This window comes from Bombina bombina, chromosome 3, assembly GCF_027579735.1.
Source record: "Bombina bombina isolate aBomBom1 chromosome 3, aBomBom1.pri, whole genome shotgun sequence".
In the NCBI taxonomy this organism is placed as follows: Eukaryota; Metazoa; Chordata; class Amphibia; order Anura; family Bombinatoridae; genus Bombina; species Bombina bombina.
Window position 1 is genome coordinate 1,209,010,462 of NC_069501.1, and position 16,869 is coordinate 1,209,027,330.

General features: G+C 40.8%; 1 protein-coding gene across 1 annotated transcript in view; it reads left to right on the top strand.

The window, feature by feature from the left end:
* CCDC90B (coiled-coil domain containing 90B) overlaps positions 1 to 16,869 on the top strand; it is a 228,197-nt gene that overhangs the window by 194,938 nt on the left and 16,390 nt on the right. Inside the window, exon 8 of the mRNA XM_053708664.1 lies at positions 4,042 to 4,156. Within this exon, the coding sequence (XP_053564639.1) occupies positions 4,042 to 4,156 (115 nt within the window). The remainder of the gene's footprint in view (positions 1 to 4,041; positions 4,157 to 16,869) is intronic.

Here is a 16,869-nt window from a genome sequence, read left to right on the forward strand (position 1 = left end):
TTTTTTTTTTTTTTTTTTTTTTACACATTGTATCCTTTGGCCTGCATCATAATACTAGTTGAGGCTATTGTTAGATTTTAGCCCACACCACAGCACGGATTAGACCACAGAGTTTTATTATTTGCATTTTAAGGATCGACACTAAGTAGCAAGTGCACTTGTCATTTCTAGGTTAATTCACATTAATGTTATTTTTTTGTATCACGAGTTGTATTTGACCACAGATATTTACTATATAGGTATTGATTTAATATTATCCTTAGGTAGTGTAATCCTAGCTATTTGTTTAGCGCCAGTTATTTACCTCTAGTTTTCATTATTAACTCTATTTCGAACTACTAAGGAGGAGTAGTTTTTATAACTAGGCTTTTAGGATTACAGTTAGCGCCAACCCTTATTCTTACCACTTACTGAATTAAATAGCATCCATATATATGTTTACAACTGTGATGCGGATGATTTACATGGTCAATACGTGATCATCCTGAATGAAGGCATATAACTGAATATTGGTTGGTTTAGAGAGTGGTAAAATCTCCTATTCAACCATGTATTGACATATTATATGGATTCCTAGATGAATAAAATATCCAATAAGATATACACAAAATACCCATATCCACCTAATTAATTTATAAGAACTGCTGTAACATAAAATAAATACAATAACAAAGTAACAAATAGAACTTATGTCAATCAAAAAGAGATGACTTTTGAATTAAGACAGCTTTTTCTGTGTTTCGTGTATTTACCTACTAAATAAGCATTACTTGTTTCATCACCTCGTTGCCACCTTAATATTGCAACATTCTGTGTTTGTATAATATCCTTCCACTCTCTGTGATTGTCATGTGAGAATATGTGCTATACCAAAGAAATAGACCAAATAAGGATAGTGTGACAGAAAGTGACAATTGATGATGGAATTGACACTGTCTCTGCATATATAAAAACCACTGGTAATAAATATAACAATCGTTATCATAATACTTTATTAATTCATAATGTTTTTGGCAGATAAAAGAGTAAGTTATCACTCTCTAACTTTGAAAATAAGGCTCTGTATTAAACATTGTAAGAGGCCAATGCGGTGCTACACTTCCGCAAAACTATTTACGATTTAAACAAATACGTTACTATGACGACTGAATCCAATAAAAAACATAGTCTAACGCTGGGCTGGCCCTATACCCTGACGAAGTCACGTCTGAGTGATGGAAACGCGTCGGTGGGCTTGGCATCAGCTGATAGCGTGTTCCAACTAACACACAGCATTCACAGCAGCGGGGGTTCTTTTCACTGCTAGTGATTAATTTTAGTGTTAATACTATAGCGATACATTGCTGGGCTAATTACATTGGGTTATAACATAGTGTCTACTTTTGGTTATACCTCGGCGCAACATAAGATTATGTTGTCCTGGTAGCTCATTATTTTGCACACAGTATTACACTTAGACAGGTTTTTTACTTTGACTCAAACACGGAATATACATGAGTTACAATTTAACTGCCTGACTTTTGATAACTATGAATGCGTTTGGTATGTGTGTTTTGTATGTATGCATTTATTAATATAGGGATGCAGCTAGTAATTGGCTGACTTTGTTAAATCAAAGCAGTACGCAGGCAGGAGGATGCCCTTGAGCGCATAGCTTGTTTGCAATTTGTGTGACTACACCTGTGAAGTATGGGCTCTAATCCTATAGATTTCCTGCACTAAGCTTCTATCCCCAAAGGAATACACATGCTAGCTTGGTCCATTGGCCCCTCTATTTTTAAAATTAGTAATAGTGGGATGTTGGATAGTATGGCTATGGAATAAAGGAGTTGGAAGTGAATATTCCCATCTCCCAATACCTACTAAAACATCTCTTACTACTGTGTCTAGTTAACAGCAGTTAGATGCTGAATGGTATGAATGTTGATAAAGGAGTTTGGAAGTAATAATTCCCATCTCTTCAGACCTATCACAGCACTCTCTGTTGGTAATGTCTTTTTGTATATATGTTAATAAAGTGTAGTTTTTTTAATCCTTTTTCTATTTCTCTTGCAAGGTGTATCCAGTCCACGGATTCATCCTTTACTTGTGGGATATTCTCCTTCCCTACAGGAAGTGGCAAAGAGAGCACACAGCAGAGCTGTCCATATAGCTCCCCCTCTAGCTCCACCCCCCAGTCATTCTCTTTGCCGGCTCTAAGCACTAGGGTCTCTCTACGGGAGGGTAAAGTGAATGTGGTGTTAGAATTGTAGTTTTTATTATCTTACCAAACCTGGTTTTCTTCCTAAAGTTGTTTCTAACAAGAATATTAACCAGGAAATAGTTGTTCCTTCTCTGTGTCCTAATCCTTCTTCGAAGAAGGAACGTCTGTTACACAATCTTGATGTGGTTCGTGCTTTAAAATTCTATTTACAAGCAACTAAGGATTTCAGACAAACATCCTCCTTGTTTGTTATCTATTCTGGTAAGAGGAGAGGTCAGAAAGCGACTGCTACCTCTCTTTCCTTTTGGCTGAAAAGCATCATCCATTTGGCCTATGAGACTGCTGGCCAGCAGCCTCCTGAAACAATTACTGCTCATTCTACTAGAGCAGTGGCTTCCACATGGGCTTTTAAAAACGAGGCTTCTGTTGAACAGATTTGTAAGGCAGCGACTTGGTCTTCACTGCATACTTTTTCCAAATTTTACAAATTCAATACTTTTGCTTCTTTGGAGGCTATTTTTGGGAGAAAGGTTTTGCAAGCAGTGGTGCCTTCCATTTAAGGTACCTGTCTTGTTCCCTCCCTTCATCCGTGTCCTAAAGCTTTGGTATTGGTATCCCACAAGTAAAGGATGAATCTGTGGACTGGATACACCTTGCAAGAGAAAACAGAATTTATGCTTACCTGATAAATTACTTTTGCGGTGTATCCAGTCCACGGCCCGCCCTGACATTTATGTCAGGTAAAAAATTTTGTTTAAACTACAGTCACCACTGCACCCTTTGGTTTCTCCTTTTTCTTCCTAACCTTTGGTCGAATGACTGGGGGGTGGAGCTAGAGGGGGAGCTATATGGACAGCTCTGCTGTGTGCTCTCTTTGCCACTTCCTGTAGGGAAGGAGAATATCCCACAAGTAAAGGATGAATCCGTGGACTGGATACACCGCAAGAGAAAGTAATTTATCAGGTAAGCATAAATTCTGTTTTTGATAAATTCAGTGTATAATTCTACACTTGGCTTAAATGTCATAAATCCCCTTACCTTTCCCTAACCCCACTATCTTATCCATACACCCTGGATTTGTAGATCAAAGTGCAAATGTTTTATTATGATATCATATTAATGCAGAACCACAAGGGCACTTTGCATAAATACGTGCAGTTGTCTGTCCATCTCGCTCACAAGTATATTAAAGGGACATTCCATTAATTTAAAATACTGCAGCTGCTCAGATCACTGGTAGGGCTTGTATCATATCAGCAATTAAAAGATTGAGTCATTACAAGTAGGTACAAACACCTTAGGCTCTCTCAGCGAATGTTGTGTTTAAAATGCTGGCGCACGGTGCATACTTAAAAACACCTTTGAAACGGCTATTTGTGCTAATACATTTATATTCCAAAAATGCTTTTATTCAAAACTAAAATGCGTCTATGTGGATTCCAAATTTGTCCCTTTAAGCAATGACCAGGGTGCAATATAAAAATATTTACAGTATGTGTAATGATTGGCACCTACTGGCTTTATGGAAACGAGAACAAAACTTTATTTACACAGTAATGTTTGGGGGTCACGCACACATTCCTCAGATGTGGTGTTTGGTATGCAAATATGACACATGCTACAGATTGTTTTTTACCTTGATCTCACTGAGATAAGAGGTGAAAGCCAGCTCTTGTGATGTTTTCATCTTCTTCATACTTACAAGTGCTTAGAAGTATCAGATATCCATTAATTCTTCTGTAAAAATCCCCCAGACCATGAAATGTTTATCATGTTGTGCCAGGAAAAGAAAGAGAACAAGTTGTTTTATGTGTCTGCGTTTTTTTTTCTTCTCTCAGAACACAGTTACAGATGGTGTCATTACAGAAATCAACAAGAAAATTGATATAGATATAGCTTCTCTCAAGACATTAATGGAATCTCATAAACTGGACACGATCCGCTATCTGGCAGGTAAGTTAAAAAATACAGTCTATTGAGTTACCTACACCCAAACTGTTCTCCTCAAAGTGTGAACCCAATTAAAGGGACATGAAACTTTAATTCACCATATAATGCTTAATAAAGAGAGCTTGACATTCAACTAGTAGGGTCCAGAATACTGACACACAACATTTTAAACAGCGATTGCTTTGTTATTGAATGAGTTCATTTATATTTGATCCTGATTGGCCAGAGGGTCAAAAGAGATAATATACTGAAAAGACTTTTCAAGGGTTGTGTCAATAGACTGCAAAACAGTGCAGTATTCCGTGGTTGAAAAATGAAGCTGTGCATTTGATAAAGTGCTTGTCAGAATGATGTATATGGGGTATTGTTTGTGATTCTTTTGTCACCTCAATGGAAATTTATCATAAGTCTCTGCGACCAATTATGAAAGATTTGTCTTTTGCCTCCCATTATAGTGGATATCTGGGCTCCTTTGCTGAGGTATGTTGCGCTCATATCATGCCATTTTATGTGGGACCAAAAGGGAAATTATATGACAGCTGTGTGTACTCAAGGAGCCCAAGCGGTGGTGCCTAGTAATTAAAGGGATACTAAACCCAAATTTTTTTCTTTCTAATTTACTCCTATTATCAATTTTTCTTTGTTCTCTTGCTATCTTTATTTGAAAAAGAAGGCATCTAAGCTAAGGAGCCAGCCAATTTTTGGTTCAGACATTGGACAGCACTTGTTTAATGGTGGCTGACATTTAGCCTCCAATCAGCAAGAACAACCCAGGTTGTGAACCAAACATGGGCCGGATTCTAAATTTACATTTCTTTCATGTAATTAGCAAGAGTCCATGAGCTAGTGACATATGGGATATACATTCCTACCAGGAGGGGCAAAGTTTCCCAAACCTCAAAATGCTTATAAATACACCCCTCACCACACCCACAATTCAGTTTTACAAACTTTGCCTCCCATGGAGGTGGTGAAGTAAGTTTGTGCTAGATTCTTCGTTGATATGCGCTTCGCAGCAGGCTGGAGCCCGATTTTCCTCTCAGAGTGCAGTGAATGTCAGAGGGATGTGAAGAGAGTATTGCCTATTTGAATACCATGGTCTCCTTCTACGGGATCTATTTCATAGGTTCTCTGTTATCGGTCGTAGAGATTCATCTCTTACCTCCCTTTTCAGATCGAAGATATACTCTTATATACCATTACCTCTACTGATTCTCGTTTCAGTACTGGTTTGGCTGTCTACTATATGTAGATGAGTGTCTTAGGGTAAGTAAGTCTTATTTTTTATGACACTCTAAGCTATGGTTGGGCACTTTATATGTAAAGTTCTAAATATATGTGTTTAAACTTATATTTGCCTTGATTCAGGATAATCAGTATTCCTTATTTCAGACAGTCAGTTTCATTATTTGGGATAATGCATATGAAATATTTTTTCTTACCTTAAAATAATTTTTTCAATTGACTTTTTTTCCCTGTGGGCTGTTAGGCTCGCGGGGGCTGAAAATGTTTCAATTTATTGCGTCTTATTTGGCGCTGACTTTTTTGGCGCAAAACAATTTTTGTCATTTCCGGCGCCCTAATTGACGCCGGAAGTTTGCGTATGGTTGCGTCATATTTGACGTTCAGACGGTTTTTTTTGCACCAAAATTGTGGGTGTCATTTTTTCGGCGTCACAGGATGTGGCGTCATTCTTGACGCCAAAAAATATGGGCGTTGTACTTGGCGCCAAAAAATGTGGGCGTCATTATTGTCTCCACCTTTTTTTCACATTATTTCAGTCTCATTTTTCATTGCTTCTGGTTGCTAGAGGCTTGTTCATTTGGCATTTTTTCCCATTCCTGAAACTGTCATTTAAGGAATTTGATATTTGTGCTTTATATGTTGTTTTTTCTATTACATATTGCAAGATGTCTCAACATGACCCTGGATCAGAATCTACTTCTGGAAAGACGCTGCCTAATGCTGGTTCTACCAAAGTTAAATGCATCTGTTGTAAACTTTTGGTAACTGTTCCTCCGGCTGTTGTTTGTGATAACTGTCATGATAAACTTTCTAATGCAGATTGTATTTCCATTAGTAATAATCCATTACCTGTTGTTGCTCCTTCAACATCTAATGTTCAGGATGTCCCTGTTAATTTGTTTCTAAATCTATTAGGAAGGCCCTGTCTGTTATTCCTCCTTCCAGTAAGTGTAAAAGGTCTTTTAAAACTTCTCATATTTCAGATGAATTTTTAAGTGACTGTCATCATTCTGACTTATCTGTTTTTGATGAGGATCTATCTGGTTCAGAAGATTCTGCCTCAGATATTGACACTGATAAATCTTCATATTTATTTAAGATGGTTTATTCGTTCTTTACTTAAAGAAGTGTTAGTTGCATTAGATATGGAGGAGTCTAGTCCTCTTGATACTAAATCTACTAAGCGTTTAAATTCGGTTTTCAAACCTCATGTAATTATTCCTGAAGTTTTTCCAGTTCCTGATGCTATTTCAGAAGTAATTTCTAGGGAATGGAATAGTCTGGGTACTTCATTTACTCCTTCTCAAAGGTTTAAGAAATTGTACCCTGTGCCATCTGATAGATTAGAATTTTGGGATAAAATCCCTAAAGTTGATGGGGCTATTTCTACTCTTGCTAAGCATACTACTATTCCTACGGCGGATAGTACTTCCTTTAAGGATCCTTTAGACAGGAAGATTGAATCCTTTCTAAGGAGAGCTTATTTATGTTCAGGTAATCTTCTTAGACCTGCTATTTCTTTGGCTGATGTTGCTGCAGCTTCCACTTTCTGGTTGGAGGCTTTAGCGCAACAAGTGTCAGACCATAATGCTTATAGCATTGTTAAACTTCTTCAACATGCTAATAACTTTATCTGTGATCTGATATATGTCTTTAGCTATCTTAGCTAGAAGAGCTTTATGGCTTAAATCTTGGAATGCAGATATGACTTCTAAGTCAACTTTGCTTTCTCTTTCTTTCCAAAGTAATAAATTATTTGGTTCACAGTTGGATTCTATTATTTCAACTGTTACTGGGGGGAAAGGAACCTTTTTGCCTCAGGATAAAAAATCTAAAGGTAAATACAGGGCTGCTAATCGTTTTCGTTCCTTTCGTCAGAATAAAGAACAGAAGCCTGACCCTTCCCCTAAAGGAACGGTTTCAGTTTGGAAACCTCCAGTTTGGAATAAATCCAAGCCTTTTAAAAAGTCAAAACCAGCTCCTAAATCCGCATGAAGGTGCGGCCCTCATTCCAGCACAGCTGGTAGGGGGCAGGTTACGATTTTTAAGATATTTGGATCAATTCGATTCACAGTCTTTGGATTCAGAACATTGTTTCTCAAGGATACAGAATAGGTTTCAAGATAAGACCTCCTGTGAGAAGATTTTTTCTCTCTCGCATTCCAGTAAACCCAGTGAAGGCTCAGGCATTTCTGAAATGTGTTTCAGATCTAGAGTCGGCTGGGGTAATTGTACCAGTTCCAGTTCTGGAACGGGGTCTGGGGTTTTACTCAAATCTATTCATTGTACCAAAGAAGGAGAATTCCTTCAGACCAGTTCTGGATCTAAAAATATTGAATCGTTATGTAACAATACCAACATTCAAAATGGTGACTATAAGGACTATTCTGCCTTTTGTTCAGCAAGGGCATTATATGTCCACAATAGATTTACAGGATGCATATCTTCATATTCCAATTCATCCAGATCACTATCAGTTTCTGAGATTCTCTTTTCTAGACAAGCATTACCAGTTTGTTGCCCTTCCGTTTGGCCTAGCAACAGCTCCAAGGATCTTTTCAAAGGTTCTCGGTGCCCTTCTCTCTGTCATCAGAGAACAGGGTATTGCGGTATTTCCTTATTTGGACGATATCTTGGTACTTGCTCAGTCTTTACATTCTGCAGAATCTCATACGAATCAACTTGTGTTGTTTCTTCAAAGACATGGTTGGAGGATCAATTTACCAAAGAGTTCTTTGATTCCTCAGACAAAGGTAACCTTTTTGGGCTTTCAAATAGATTCAGTGTCCATGACTTTGTCTCTAACAGAAAAGAGACGTCTGACGTTGGTTTCAGCTTGTCAAAACCTTCAGTCTGTCATTCTCTTCGGTAGCTTTTTGCATGGAAATTCTAGGTCTCTTGACTGCTGCATCGGACGCGATCCCCTTTGCTCGTTTTCACATGAGACCTCTTCAGCTTTGTATGCTGAACCAGTGGTGCAGGGATTATACATGGATATCTCAAATAATATCCTTAAATCCCAATGTTCGATCTTCTCTGACTTGGTGGTTGGATCACCATTGTTTAATTCAAGGGGCCTCTTTTGTTCGTCCAACCTGGACTGTGATCTCAACAGATGCGAGTCTTTCAGGTTGGGGAGCTGTATGGGCATCTCTGACAGCGCAGGGGGTTTGGGAATCTCAGGAGGCGAGATTACCAATCAACATTTTGGAACTCTGTGCGATTTTCAGAGCTCTTCAGTTCTGGCCTCTTCTGAAGAGGGAATCGTTTATTTGTTTTCAGACGGACAGTGTCACAATTGTGGCGTATGTTAATCATCAAGGTGGGACTCAGTCCTCAAGCTATGAAAGAAGTATCTCGGATACTTGTATGGGCGGAATGTCTAATTTCTCCAACATAGGTGTGTCCGGTCCACGGCGTCATCCTTACTTGTGGGATATTCTCTTCCCCAACAGGAAATGGCAAAGAGCCCAGCAAAGCTGGTCACATGATCCCTCCTAGGCTCCGCCTTCCCCAGTCATTCTCTTTGCCGTTGTACAGGCAACATCTCCACGGAGATGGCTTAGAGTTTTTTAGTGTTTAACTGTAGTTTTTATTATTCAATCAAGAGTTTGTTATTTTAAAATAGTGCTGGTATGTACTATTTACTCTGAAACAGAAAAGAGATGAAGATTTCTGTTTGTAAGAGGAAAATGATTTTAGCAACCGTTACTAAAATCGATGGCTGTTTCCACACAGGACTGTTGAGAGGAATTAACTTCAGTTGGGGGAACAGTGAGCAGACTTTTGCTGCTTGAGGTATGACACATTCTAACAAGACGATGTAATGCTGGAAGCTGTCATTTTCCCTATGGGATCCGGTAAGCCATTTTATTACAGACAGTAAATAAGGGCTTCACAAGGGCTTTTTAAGACTGTAGACATTTTCTGGGCTAAATCGATTTATATATAAACATATTTTATACTCCATAGCCTTGAGGAATTATTTTAATCTTGGGAATTTTGTAAAATAACCGGCAGGCACTGTATTGGACACCTTATTCTCTAGGGGCTTTCCCTAATCATAGGTAGAGTCTCATTTTCGCGCCTGTATTGCGCACTTGTTTTTGAGAAGCATGACATGCAGATGCATGTGTGAGGAGCTCTGATACATAGAAAAGACTTTCTGAAGGCGTCATTTGGTATCGTATTCCCCTTTGGGCTTGGTTGGGTCTCAGCAAAGCAGATACCAGGGACTGTAAAGGGGTTAAATATAAAAACGGCTCCGGTTCCGTTATTTTAAGGGTTAAAGCTTCCAAATTTGGTGTGCAATACTTTTAAGGCTTTAAGACACTGTGGTGAAATTTTGGTGAATTTTGAACAATTCCTTCATACTTTTTCGCAATTGCAGTAATAAAGTGTGTTCAGTTTAAAATTTAAAGTGACAGTAACGGTTTTATTTTAAAACGTTTTTTGTACTTTGTTATCAAGTTTATGCCTGTTTAACATGTCTGAACTACCAGATAGACTGTGTTCTGAATGTGGGGAAGCCAAGGTCCCTTCTCATTTAAATAGATGTGATTTATGTGACACAATATTTAGAGAAAATGATGCCCAAGATGATTCCTCAAGTGAGGGGAGTAAGCATGGTACTGCATCATCCCCTCCTTCGTCTACACCAGTCTTGCCCACACAAGAGGCCCCTAGTACATCTAGCGCGCCAATACTCCTTACTATGCAACAATTAACGGCTGTAATGGATAATTCTATCAAAAACATTTTAGCCAAAATGCCCACTTATCAGCGAAAGCGCGACTGCTCTGTTTTAGAAAATACTGAAGAGCATGAGGACGCTGATGATATTGTTTCTGAAGGGCCCCTACACCAGTCTGAGGGGGCCAGGGAGGTTTTGTCTGAGGGAGAAATTTCAGATTCAGGGAAAATTTCTCAACAAGCTGAACCTGATGTGATTACATTTAAATTTAAGTTGGAACATCTCCGCGCTCTGCTTAAGGAGGTGTTATCCACTCTGGATGATTGTGAGAATTTGGTCATCCCAGAGAAACTATGTAAAATGGACAAGTTCCTAGAGGTCCCGGGGCCCCCCGAAGCTTTTCCTATACCCAAGCGGGTGGCGGACATTGTAAATAAAGAATGGGAAAGGCCCGGTATACCTTTCGTCCCTCCCCCCATATTTAAAAAATTGTTTCCTATGGTCGACCCCAGAAAGGACTTATGGCAGACAGTCCCCAAGGTCGAGGGGGCGGTTTCTACTCTAAACAAACGCACCACTATACCCATAGAAGATAGTTGTGCTTTCAAAGATCCTATGGATAAAAAATTAGAAGGTTTGCTTAAAAAGATGTTTGTTCAGCAAGGTTACCTTCTACAACCAATTTCATGCATTGTCCCTGTCACTACAGCCGCGTGTTTCTGGTTCGATGAGCTAGAAAAGGCGATCACTAGTAATTCTCCTTCTTATGAGGAGATTATGGACAGAATCCGTGCTCTCAAATTGGCTAATTCTTTCACCCTAGACGCCACTTTGCAATTGGCTAGGTTAGCGGCGAAAAATTCTGGGTTTGCTATTGTGGCGCGCAGAGCGCTTTGGTTAAAATCTTGGTCAGCGGATGCGTCTTCCAAGAACAAATTGCTTAACATTCCTTTCAAGGGGAAAACGCTGTTTGGCCCTGACTTGAAAGAGATTATCTCTGATATCACTGGGGGCAAGGGCCACGCCCTTCCTCAGGATAGGTCTTTCAAGGCCAAAAATAAACCTAATTTTCGTCCCTTTCGTAGAAACGGACCAGCCCCAAGTGCTACGTCCTCTAAGCAAGAGGGTAATACTTCTCAAGCCAAGCCAGCCTGGAGACCAATGCAAGGCTGGAACAAGGGAAAGCAGGCCAAGAAACCTGCCACTGCTACCAAGACAGCATGAGATGTTGGCCCCCGATCCGGGACCGGATCTGGTGGGGGGCAGACTCTCTCTCTTCGCTCAGGCTTGGGCAAGAGATGTTCTGGATCCTTGGGCGCTAGAAATAGTCTCCCAAGGTTATCTTCTGGAATTCAAAGGGCTTCCCCCAAGGGGGAGGTTCCACAGGTCTCAATTGTCTTCAGACCACATAAAAAAACAGGCATTCTTACATTGTGTAGAAGACCTGTTAAAAATGGGAGTGATTCATCCTGTTCCATTAGGAGAACAAGGGATGGGGTTCTACTCCAATCTGTTCGTAGTTCCCAAAAAAGAGGGAACGTTCAGACCAATCTTAGATCTCAAGATCCTAAACAAGTTTCTCAAGGTTCCATCGTTCAAAATGGAAACCATTCGAACAATTCTTCCTTCCATCCAGGAAGGTCAATTCATGACCACGGTGGATTTAAAGGATGCGTATCTACATATTCCTATCCACAGGGAACATCATCGGTTCCTAAGGTTCGCATTCCTGGACAAGCATTACCAGTTCGTGGCACTTCCGTTCGGATTAGCCACTGCTCCAAGGATTTTCACAAAGGTACTAGGGTCCCTTCTAGCGGTGCTAAGACCAAGGGGCATTGCAGTAGTACCTTACTTGGACGACATTCTGATTCAAGCGTCGTCCCTTCCTCTAGCAAAGGCTCACACGGACATTGTCCTGGCCTTTCTCAGATCTCACGGATGGAAAGTGAACGTAGAAAAGAGTTCTCTATCTCCGTCAACGAGGGTTCCCTTCTTGGGAACAATAATAGACTCCTTAGAAATGAGGATTTTTCTGACAGAGGCCAGAAAAACAAAACTTCTAAACTCTTGTCAAATACTTCATTCCGTTCCTCTTCCTTCCATAGCGCAGTGCATGGAAGTAATAGGTTTGATGGTAGCGGCAATGGACATAGTTCCTTTTGCGCGCATTCATCTAAGACCATTACAACTGTGCATGCTCAGTCAGTGGAATGGGGACTATACAGACTTGTCTCGGGAAGAATCTCTTCTACCGATAAATATTCTGGAACTGAGAGCGATACTCAATGCTCTCAAGGCTTGGCCTCAGCTAGCAAAGGCCAAGTTCATACGGTTTCAATCAGACAACATGACGACTGTTGCGTACATCAACCATCAGGGGGGAACAAGGAGTTCCCTGGCGATGGAAGAAGTGACCAAAATCATTCAATGGGCGGAGACTCACTCCTGCCACTTGTCTGCAATCCACATCCCAGGAGTGGAAAATTGGGAAGCGGATTTTCTGAGTCGTCAGACATTACATCCAGGGGAGTGGGAACTCCATCCGGAAATCTTTGCCCACATTACTCAACTGTGGGGCATTCCAGACATGGATCTGATGGCCTCTCGTCAGAACTTCAAGGTTTCTTGCTACGGGTCCAGATCCAGGGATCCCAAGGCGACTCTAGTAGATGCACTAGTAGCACCTTGGACCTTCAAACTAGCTTATGTATTCCCGCCGTTTCCTCTCATCCCCAGGCTGGTAGCCAGGATCAATCAGGAGAGGGCATCGGTGATCTTGATAGCTCCTGCGTGGCCACGCAGGACTTGGTATGCAGACCTGGTGAATATGTCATCGGCTCCACCATGGAAGCTACCTTTGAGACAGGACCTTCTTGTTCAGGGTCCGTTCGAACATCCGAATCTGGTTTCACTCCAACTGACTGCTTGGAGATTGAACGCTTGATCTTATCAAAGCGAGGGTTCTCAGATTCTGTTATTGATACTCTTGTTCAGGCCAGAAAGCCTGTAACTAGAAAAATTTACCACAAAGTATGGAAAAAATATATCTGTTGGTGTGAATCTAAAGGATTCCCTTGGGACAAGGTAAAAATTCCTAAGATTCTATCCTTTCTTCAAGAAGGATTGGAGAAAGGATTATCTGCAAGTTCCTTGAAGGGACAGATTTCTGCCTTGTCTGTGTTACTTCACAAAAAGCTGGTAGCTGTGCCAGATGTTCAAGCCTTTGTTCAGGCTCTGGTTAGAATCAAGCCTGTTTACAAACCTTTGACTCCTCCTTGGAGTCTCAATTTAGTTCTTTCAGTTCTTCAGGGGGTTCCGTTTGAACCCTTACATTCCGTTGATATTAAGTTATTATCTTGGAAAGTTTTGTTTTTGGTTGCAATTTCTTCTGCTAGAAGAGTTTCAGAATTATCTGCTCTGCAGTGTTCTCCTCCTTATCTGGTGTTCCATGCAGATAAGGTGGTTTTACGTACTAAACCTGGTTTTCTTCCGAAAGTTGTTTCTAACAAAAACATTAACCAGGAGATAGTCGTGCCTTCTTTGTGTCCGAATCCAGTTTCAAAGAAGGAACGTTTGTTGCACAATTTGGATGTTGTTCGCGCTCTAAATTCTATTTAGATGCTACAAAGGATTTTAGACAAACATCTTCCTTGTTTGTTGTTTATTCTGGTAAAAGGAGAGGTCAAAAAGCAACTTCTACCTCTCTCTCTTTTTGGATTAAAAGCATCATCAGATTGGCTTATGAGACTGCCGGACGGCAGCCTCCTGAAAGAATCACAGCTCATTCCACTAGGGCTGTGGCTTCCACATGGGCCTTCAAGAACGAGGCTTCTGTTGATCAGATATGTAAGGCAGCGACTTGGTCTTCACTGCACACTTTTACCAAATTTTACAAGTTTGATACTTTTGCTTCTTCTGAGGCTATTTTTGGGAGAAAGGTTTTGCAAGCCGTGGTGCCTTCCATCTAGGTGACCTGATTTGCTCCCTCCCTTCATCCGTGTCCTAAAGCTTTGGTATTGGTTCCCACAAGTAAGGATGACGCCGTGGACCGGACACACCTATGTTGGAGAAAACAGAATTTATGTTTACCTGATAAATTACTTTCTCCAACGGTGTGTCCGGTCCACGGCCCGCCCTGGTTTTTTAATCAGGTCTGATAATTTATTTTCTTTAACTACAGTCACCACGGTATCATATGATTTCTCCTATGCAAATATTCCTCCTTTACGTCGGTCGAATGACTGGGGAAGGCGGAGCCTAGGAGGGATCATGTGACCAGCTTTGCTGGGCTCTTTGCCATTTCCTGTTGGGGAAGAGAATATCCCACAAGTAAGGATGACGCCGTGGACCGGACACACCGTTGGAGAAAGTAATTTATCAGGTAAACATAAATTCTGTTTTCTGTTGTTCACATCCCAGGTGTAGACAATTGGGAAGCGGATTATCTCAGTCGCCAGGCGTTACATCCGAGCGAATGGTCTCTTCACCCAGAGGTATTTCTTCAGATTGTTCAAATCTGGGGACTTCCAGAAATAGATCTGATGCCCTCTCATCTAAACAAGAAACTTCCCAGGTATCTGTCCAGATCCAGGGATCCTCAGGCGGAAGCAGTGGACGCATTGTCGCTTCCTTGGAATTATCATCCTGCCTATATCTTTCCGCCTCTAGTTCTTCTTCCAAGAGTGATTTCCAAAATTCTAATGGAACGTTCGTTTGTACTGCTGGTGGCTCCAGCATGGCCTCACAGGTTTTGGTATGCGGATCTCGTTCGGATGGCCAGTTGCCAACCTTGGACACTTCCGTTAAGACCAGACCTTCTATCTCAAGTCCCATTTCTCTTGTTAAGTGTATCCAGTCCACGGATCATCCATTACTTGTGGGATATTCTCCTTCCCAACAGGAAGTTACAAGAGGATCACCCACAGCAGAGCTGCTATATAGCTCCTCCCCTCACTGCCATATCCAGTCATTCTCTTGCAACTCTCAACTAAGATGGAGGTCGTAAGAGGACTGTGGTGTTTTATACTTAGTTTATTTCTTCAATCAAAAGTTTGTTATTTTTAAATGGTACCGGAGTGTACTGTTTATCTCAGGCAGTATTTAGAAGAAGAATCTGCCTGCGTTTTCTATGATCTTAGTAGAAGAAACTAAGATCCTTTGCTGTTCTCACATATTCTGAGGAGTGAGGTAACTTCAGAGGGGGAATAGCGTGCAGGTTTTCCTGTAATAAGGTATGTGCAGTTAAAATATTTTTCTAGGGATGGAATTTGCTAGAAAATGCTGCTGATACCGAAGTAATGTAAGTAAAGCCTTAAATGCAGTGATAGCGACTGGTATGAGGCTTATTAATAGAGATACATACTCTTATAAAAGTGTATTTTAAAACGTTTGCTGGCATGTTTAATCGTTTTTTACATATGTTTGGTGATAAAACTTATTGGGCCTAGTTTTTTCCACATGGCTGGCTTGAATTTTGCCTAGAAACAGTTCCCTGAGGCTTCCCACTGTTGTAATATGAGTGGGAGGGGCTTATTTTGGCGTTTTTTTGCACAGCAAAAATTACAGACACAGACATCCAGCTTCTTCCTGCATGATCCAGGACTTCTCTGAAGGGCTCAAAAGGCTTCAAAAGTCGTATTGAGGGAGGTAAAAAGCCACAGTAGAGCTGTGGCAGTTGTTGTGACTGTTTAAAAAATGTTTTTGTCATTTGTTATTCCGTTTTTGGTATTAAGGGGTTAATCATCCATTTGCAAGTGGGTGCAATGCTCTGCTAACTTATTACATACACTGTAAAAATTTTGTTAGTGTAACTGCATTTTTTCACTGTTATTTCAAAATTTGGGAAAATTTGTGTTTCTTAAAGGCGCAGTAACGTTTTTTATATTGCTTGTAAACTTGTTTTAAAGTGTTTTCCAAGCTTGCTAGTCTCATTGCTAGTCTGTTTAAACATGTCTGATACAGAGGAACCTACTTGTTCATTATGTTTGAAAGCCATGGTGGAGCCCCATAGGAGAATGTGTACTAAATGTATTGATTTCACCTTAAACAGTAAAGATCAATCTTTATCTATAAAAGAATTATCACCAGAGGGTTCTGTCGAGGGGGAAGTTATGCCGACTAACTCTCCCCACGTGTCAGACCCTTCGCCTCCCGCTCAGGGGACGCGCGCTAATATGGCGCCAATTACATCAGGGACGCCCATAGCGATTACCTTGCAGGACATGGCTGCAATCATGAATAATATACCCTGTCAGAGGAATTATCTAGATTGCCTGAATTAAGAGGCAAGCGCGATAGCTCTGGGGTTAGGGGAGATACAGAGCGCGCAAATGCTGTTAGAGCCATGTCTGATACTGCGTCACAGTATGCAGAACATAAGGACGGAGAGCTTCAGTCTGTGGGTGACATCTCTGACTCGGGGAAAGCTGATTCAGAGATTTCTAATTTTAAATTTAAGCTTGAGAACCTCCGTGTATTGCTTGGGGAGGTATTAGCTGCTCTGAATGACTGTAACACAGTTGCAATTCCAGAGAAATTGTGTAGGCTGGATAGATACTATGTGGTGCCGGTGTGTACTGACGTTTTTCCTATACCTAAAAGGCTTACAGAAATTATTAGCAAGGAGTGGGATAGACCCGGTGTGCCCTTTTCCCCACCTCCTATATTTAGAAAAATGTTTCCAATAGACGCCACTACACGGGACTTATGGCAGACGGTCCCTAAGGTGGAGGGAGCAGTTTCTACTTTAGCAAAGCGTACCACTATCCCGGTTGAG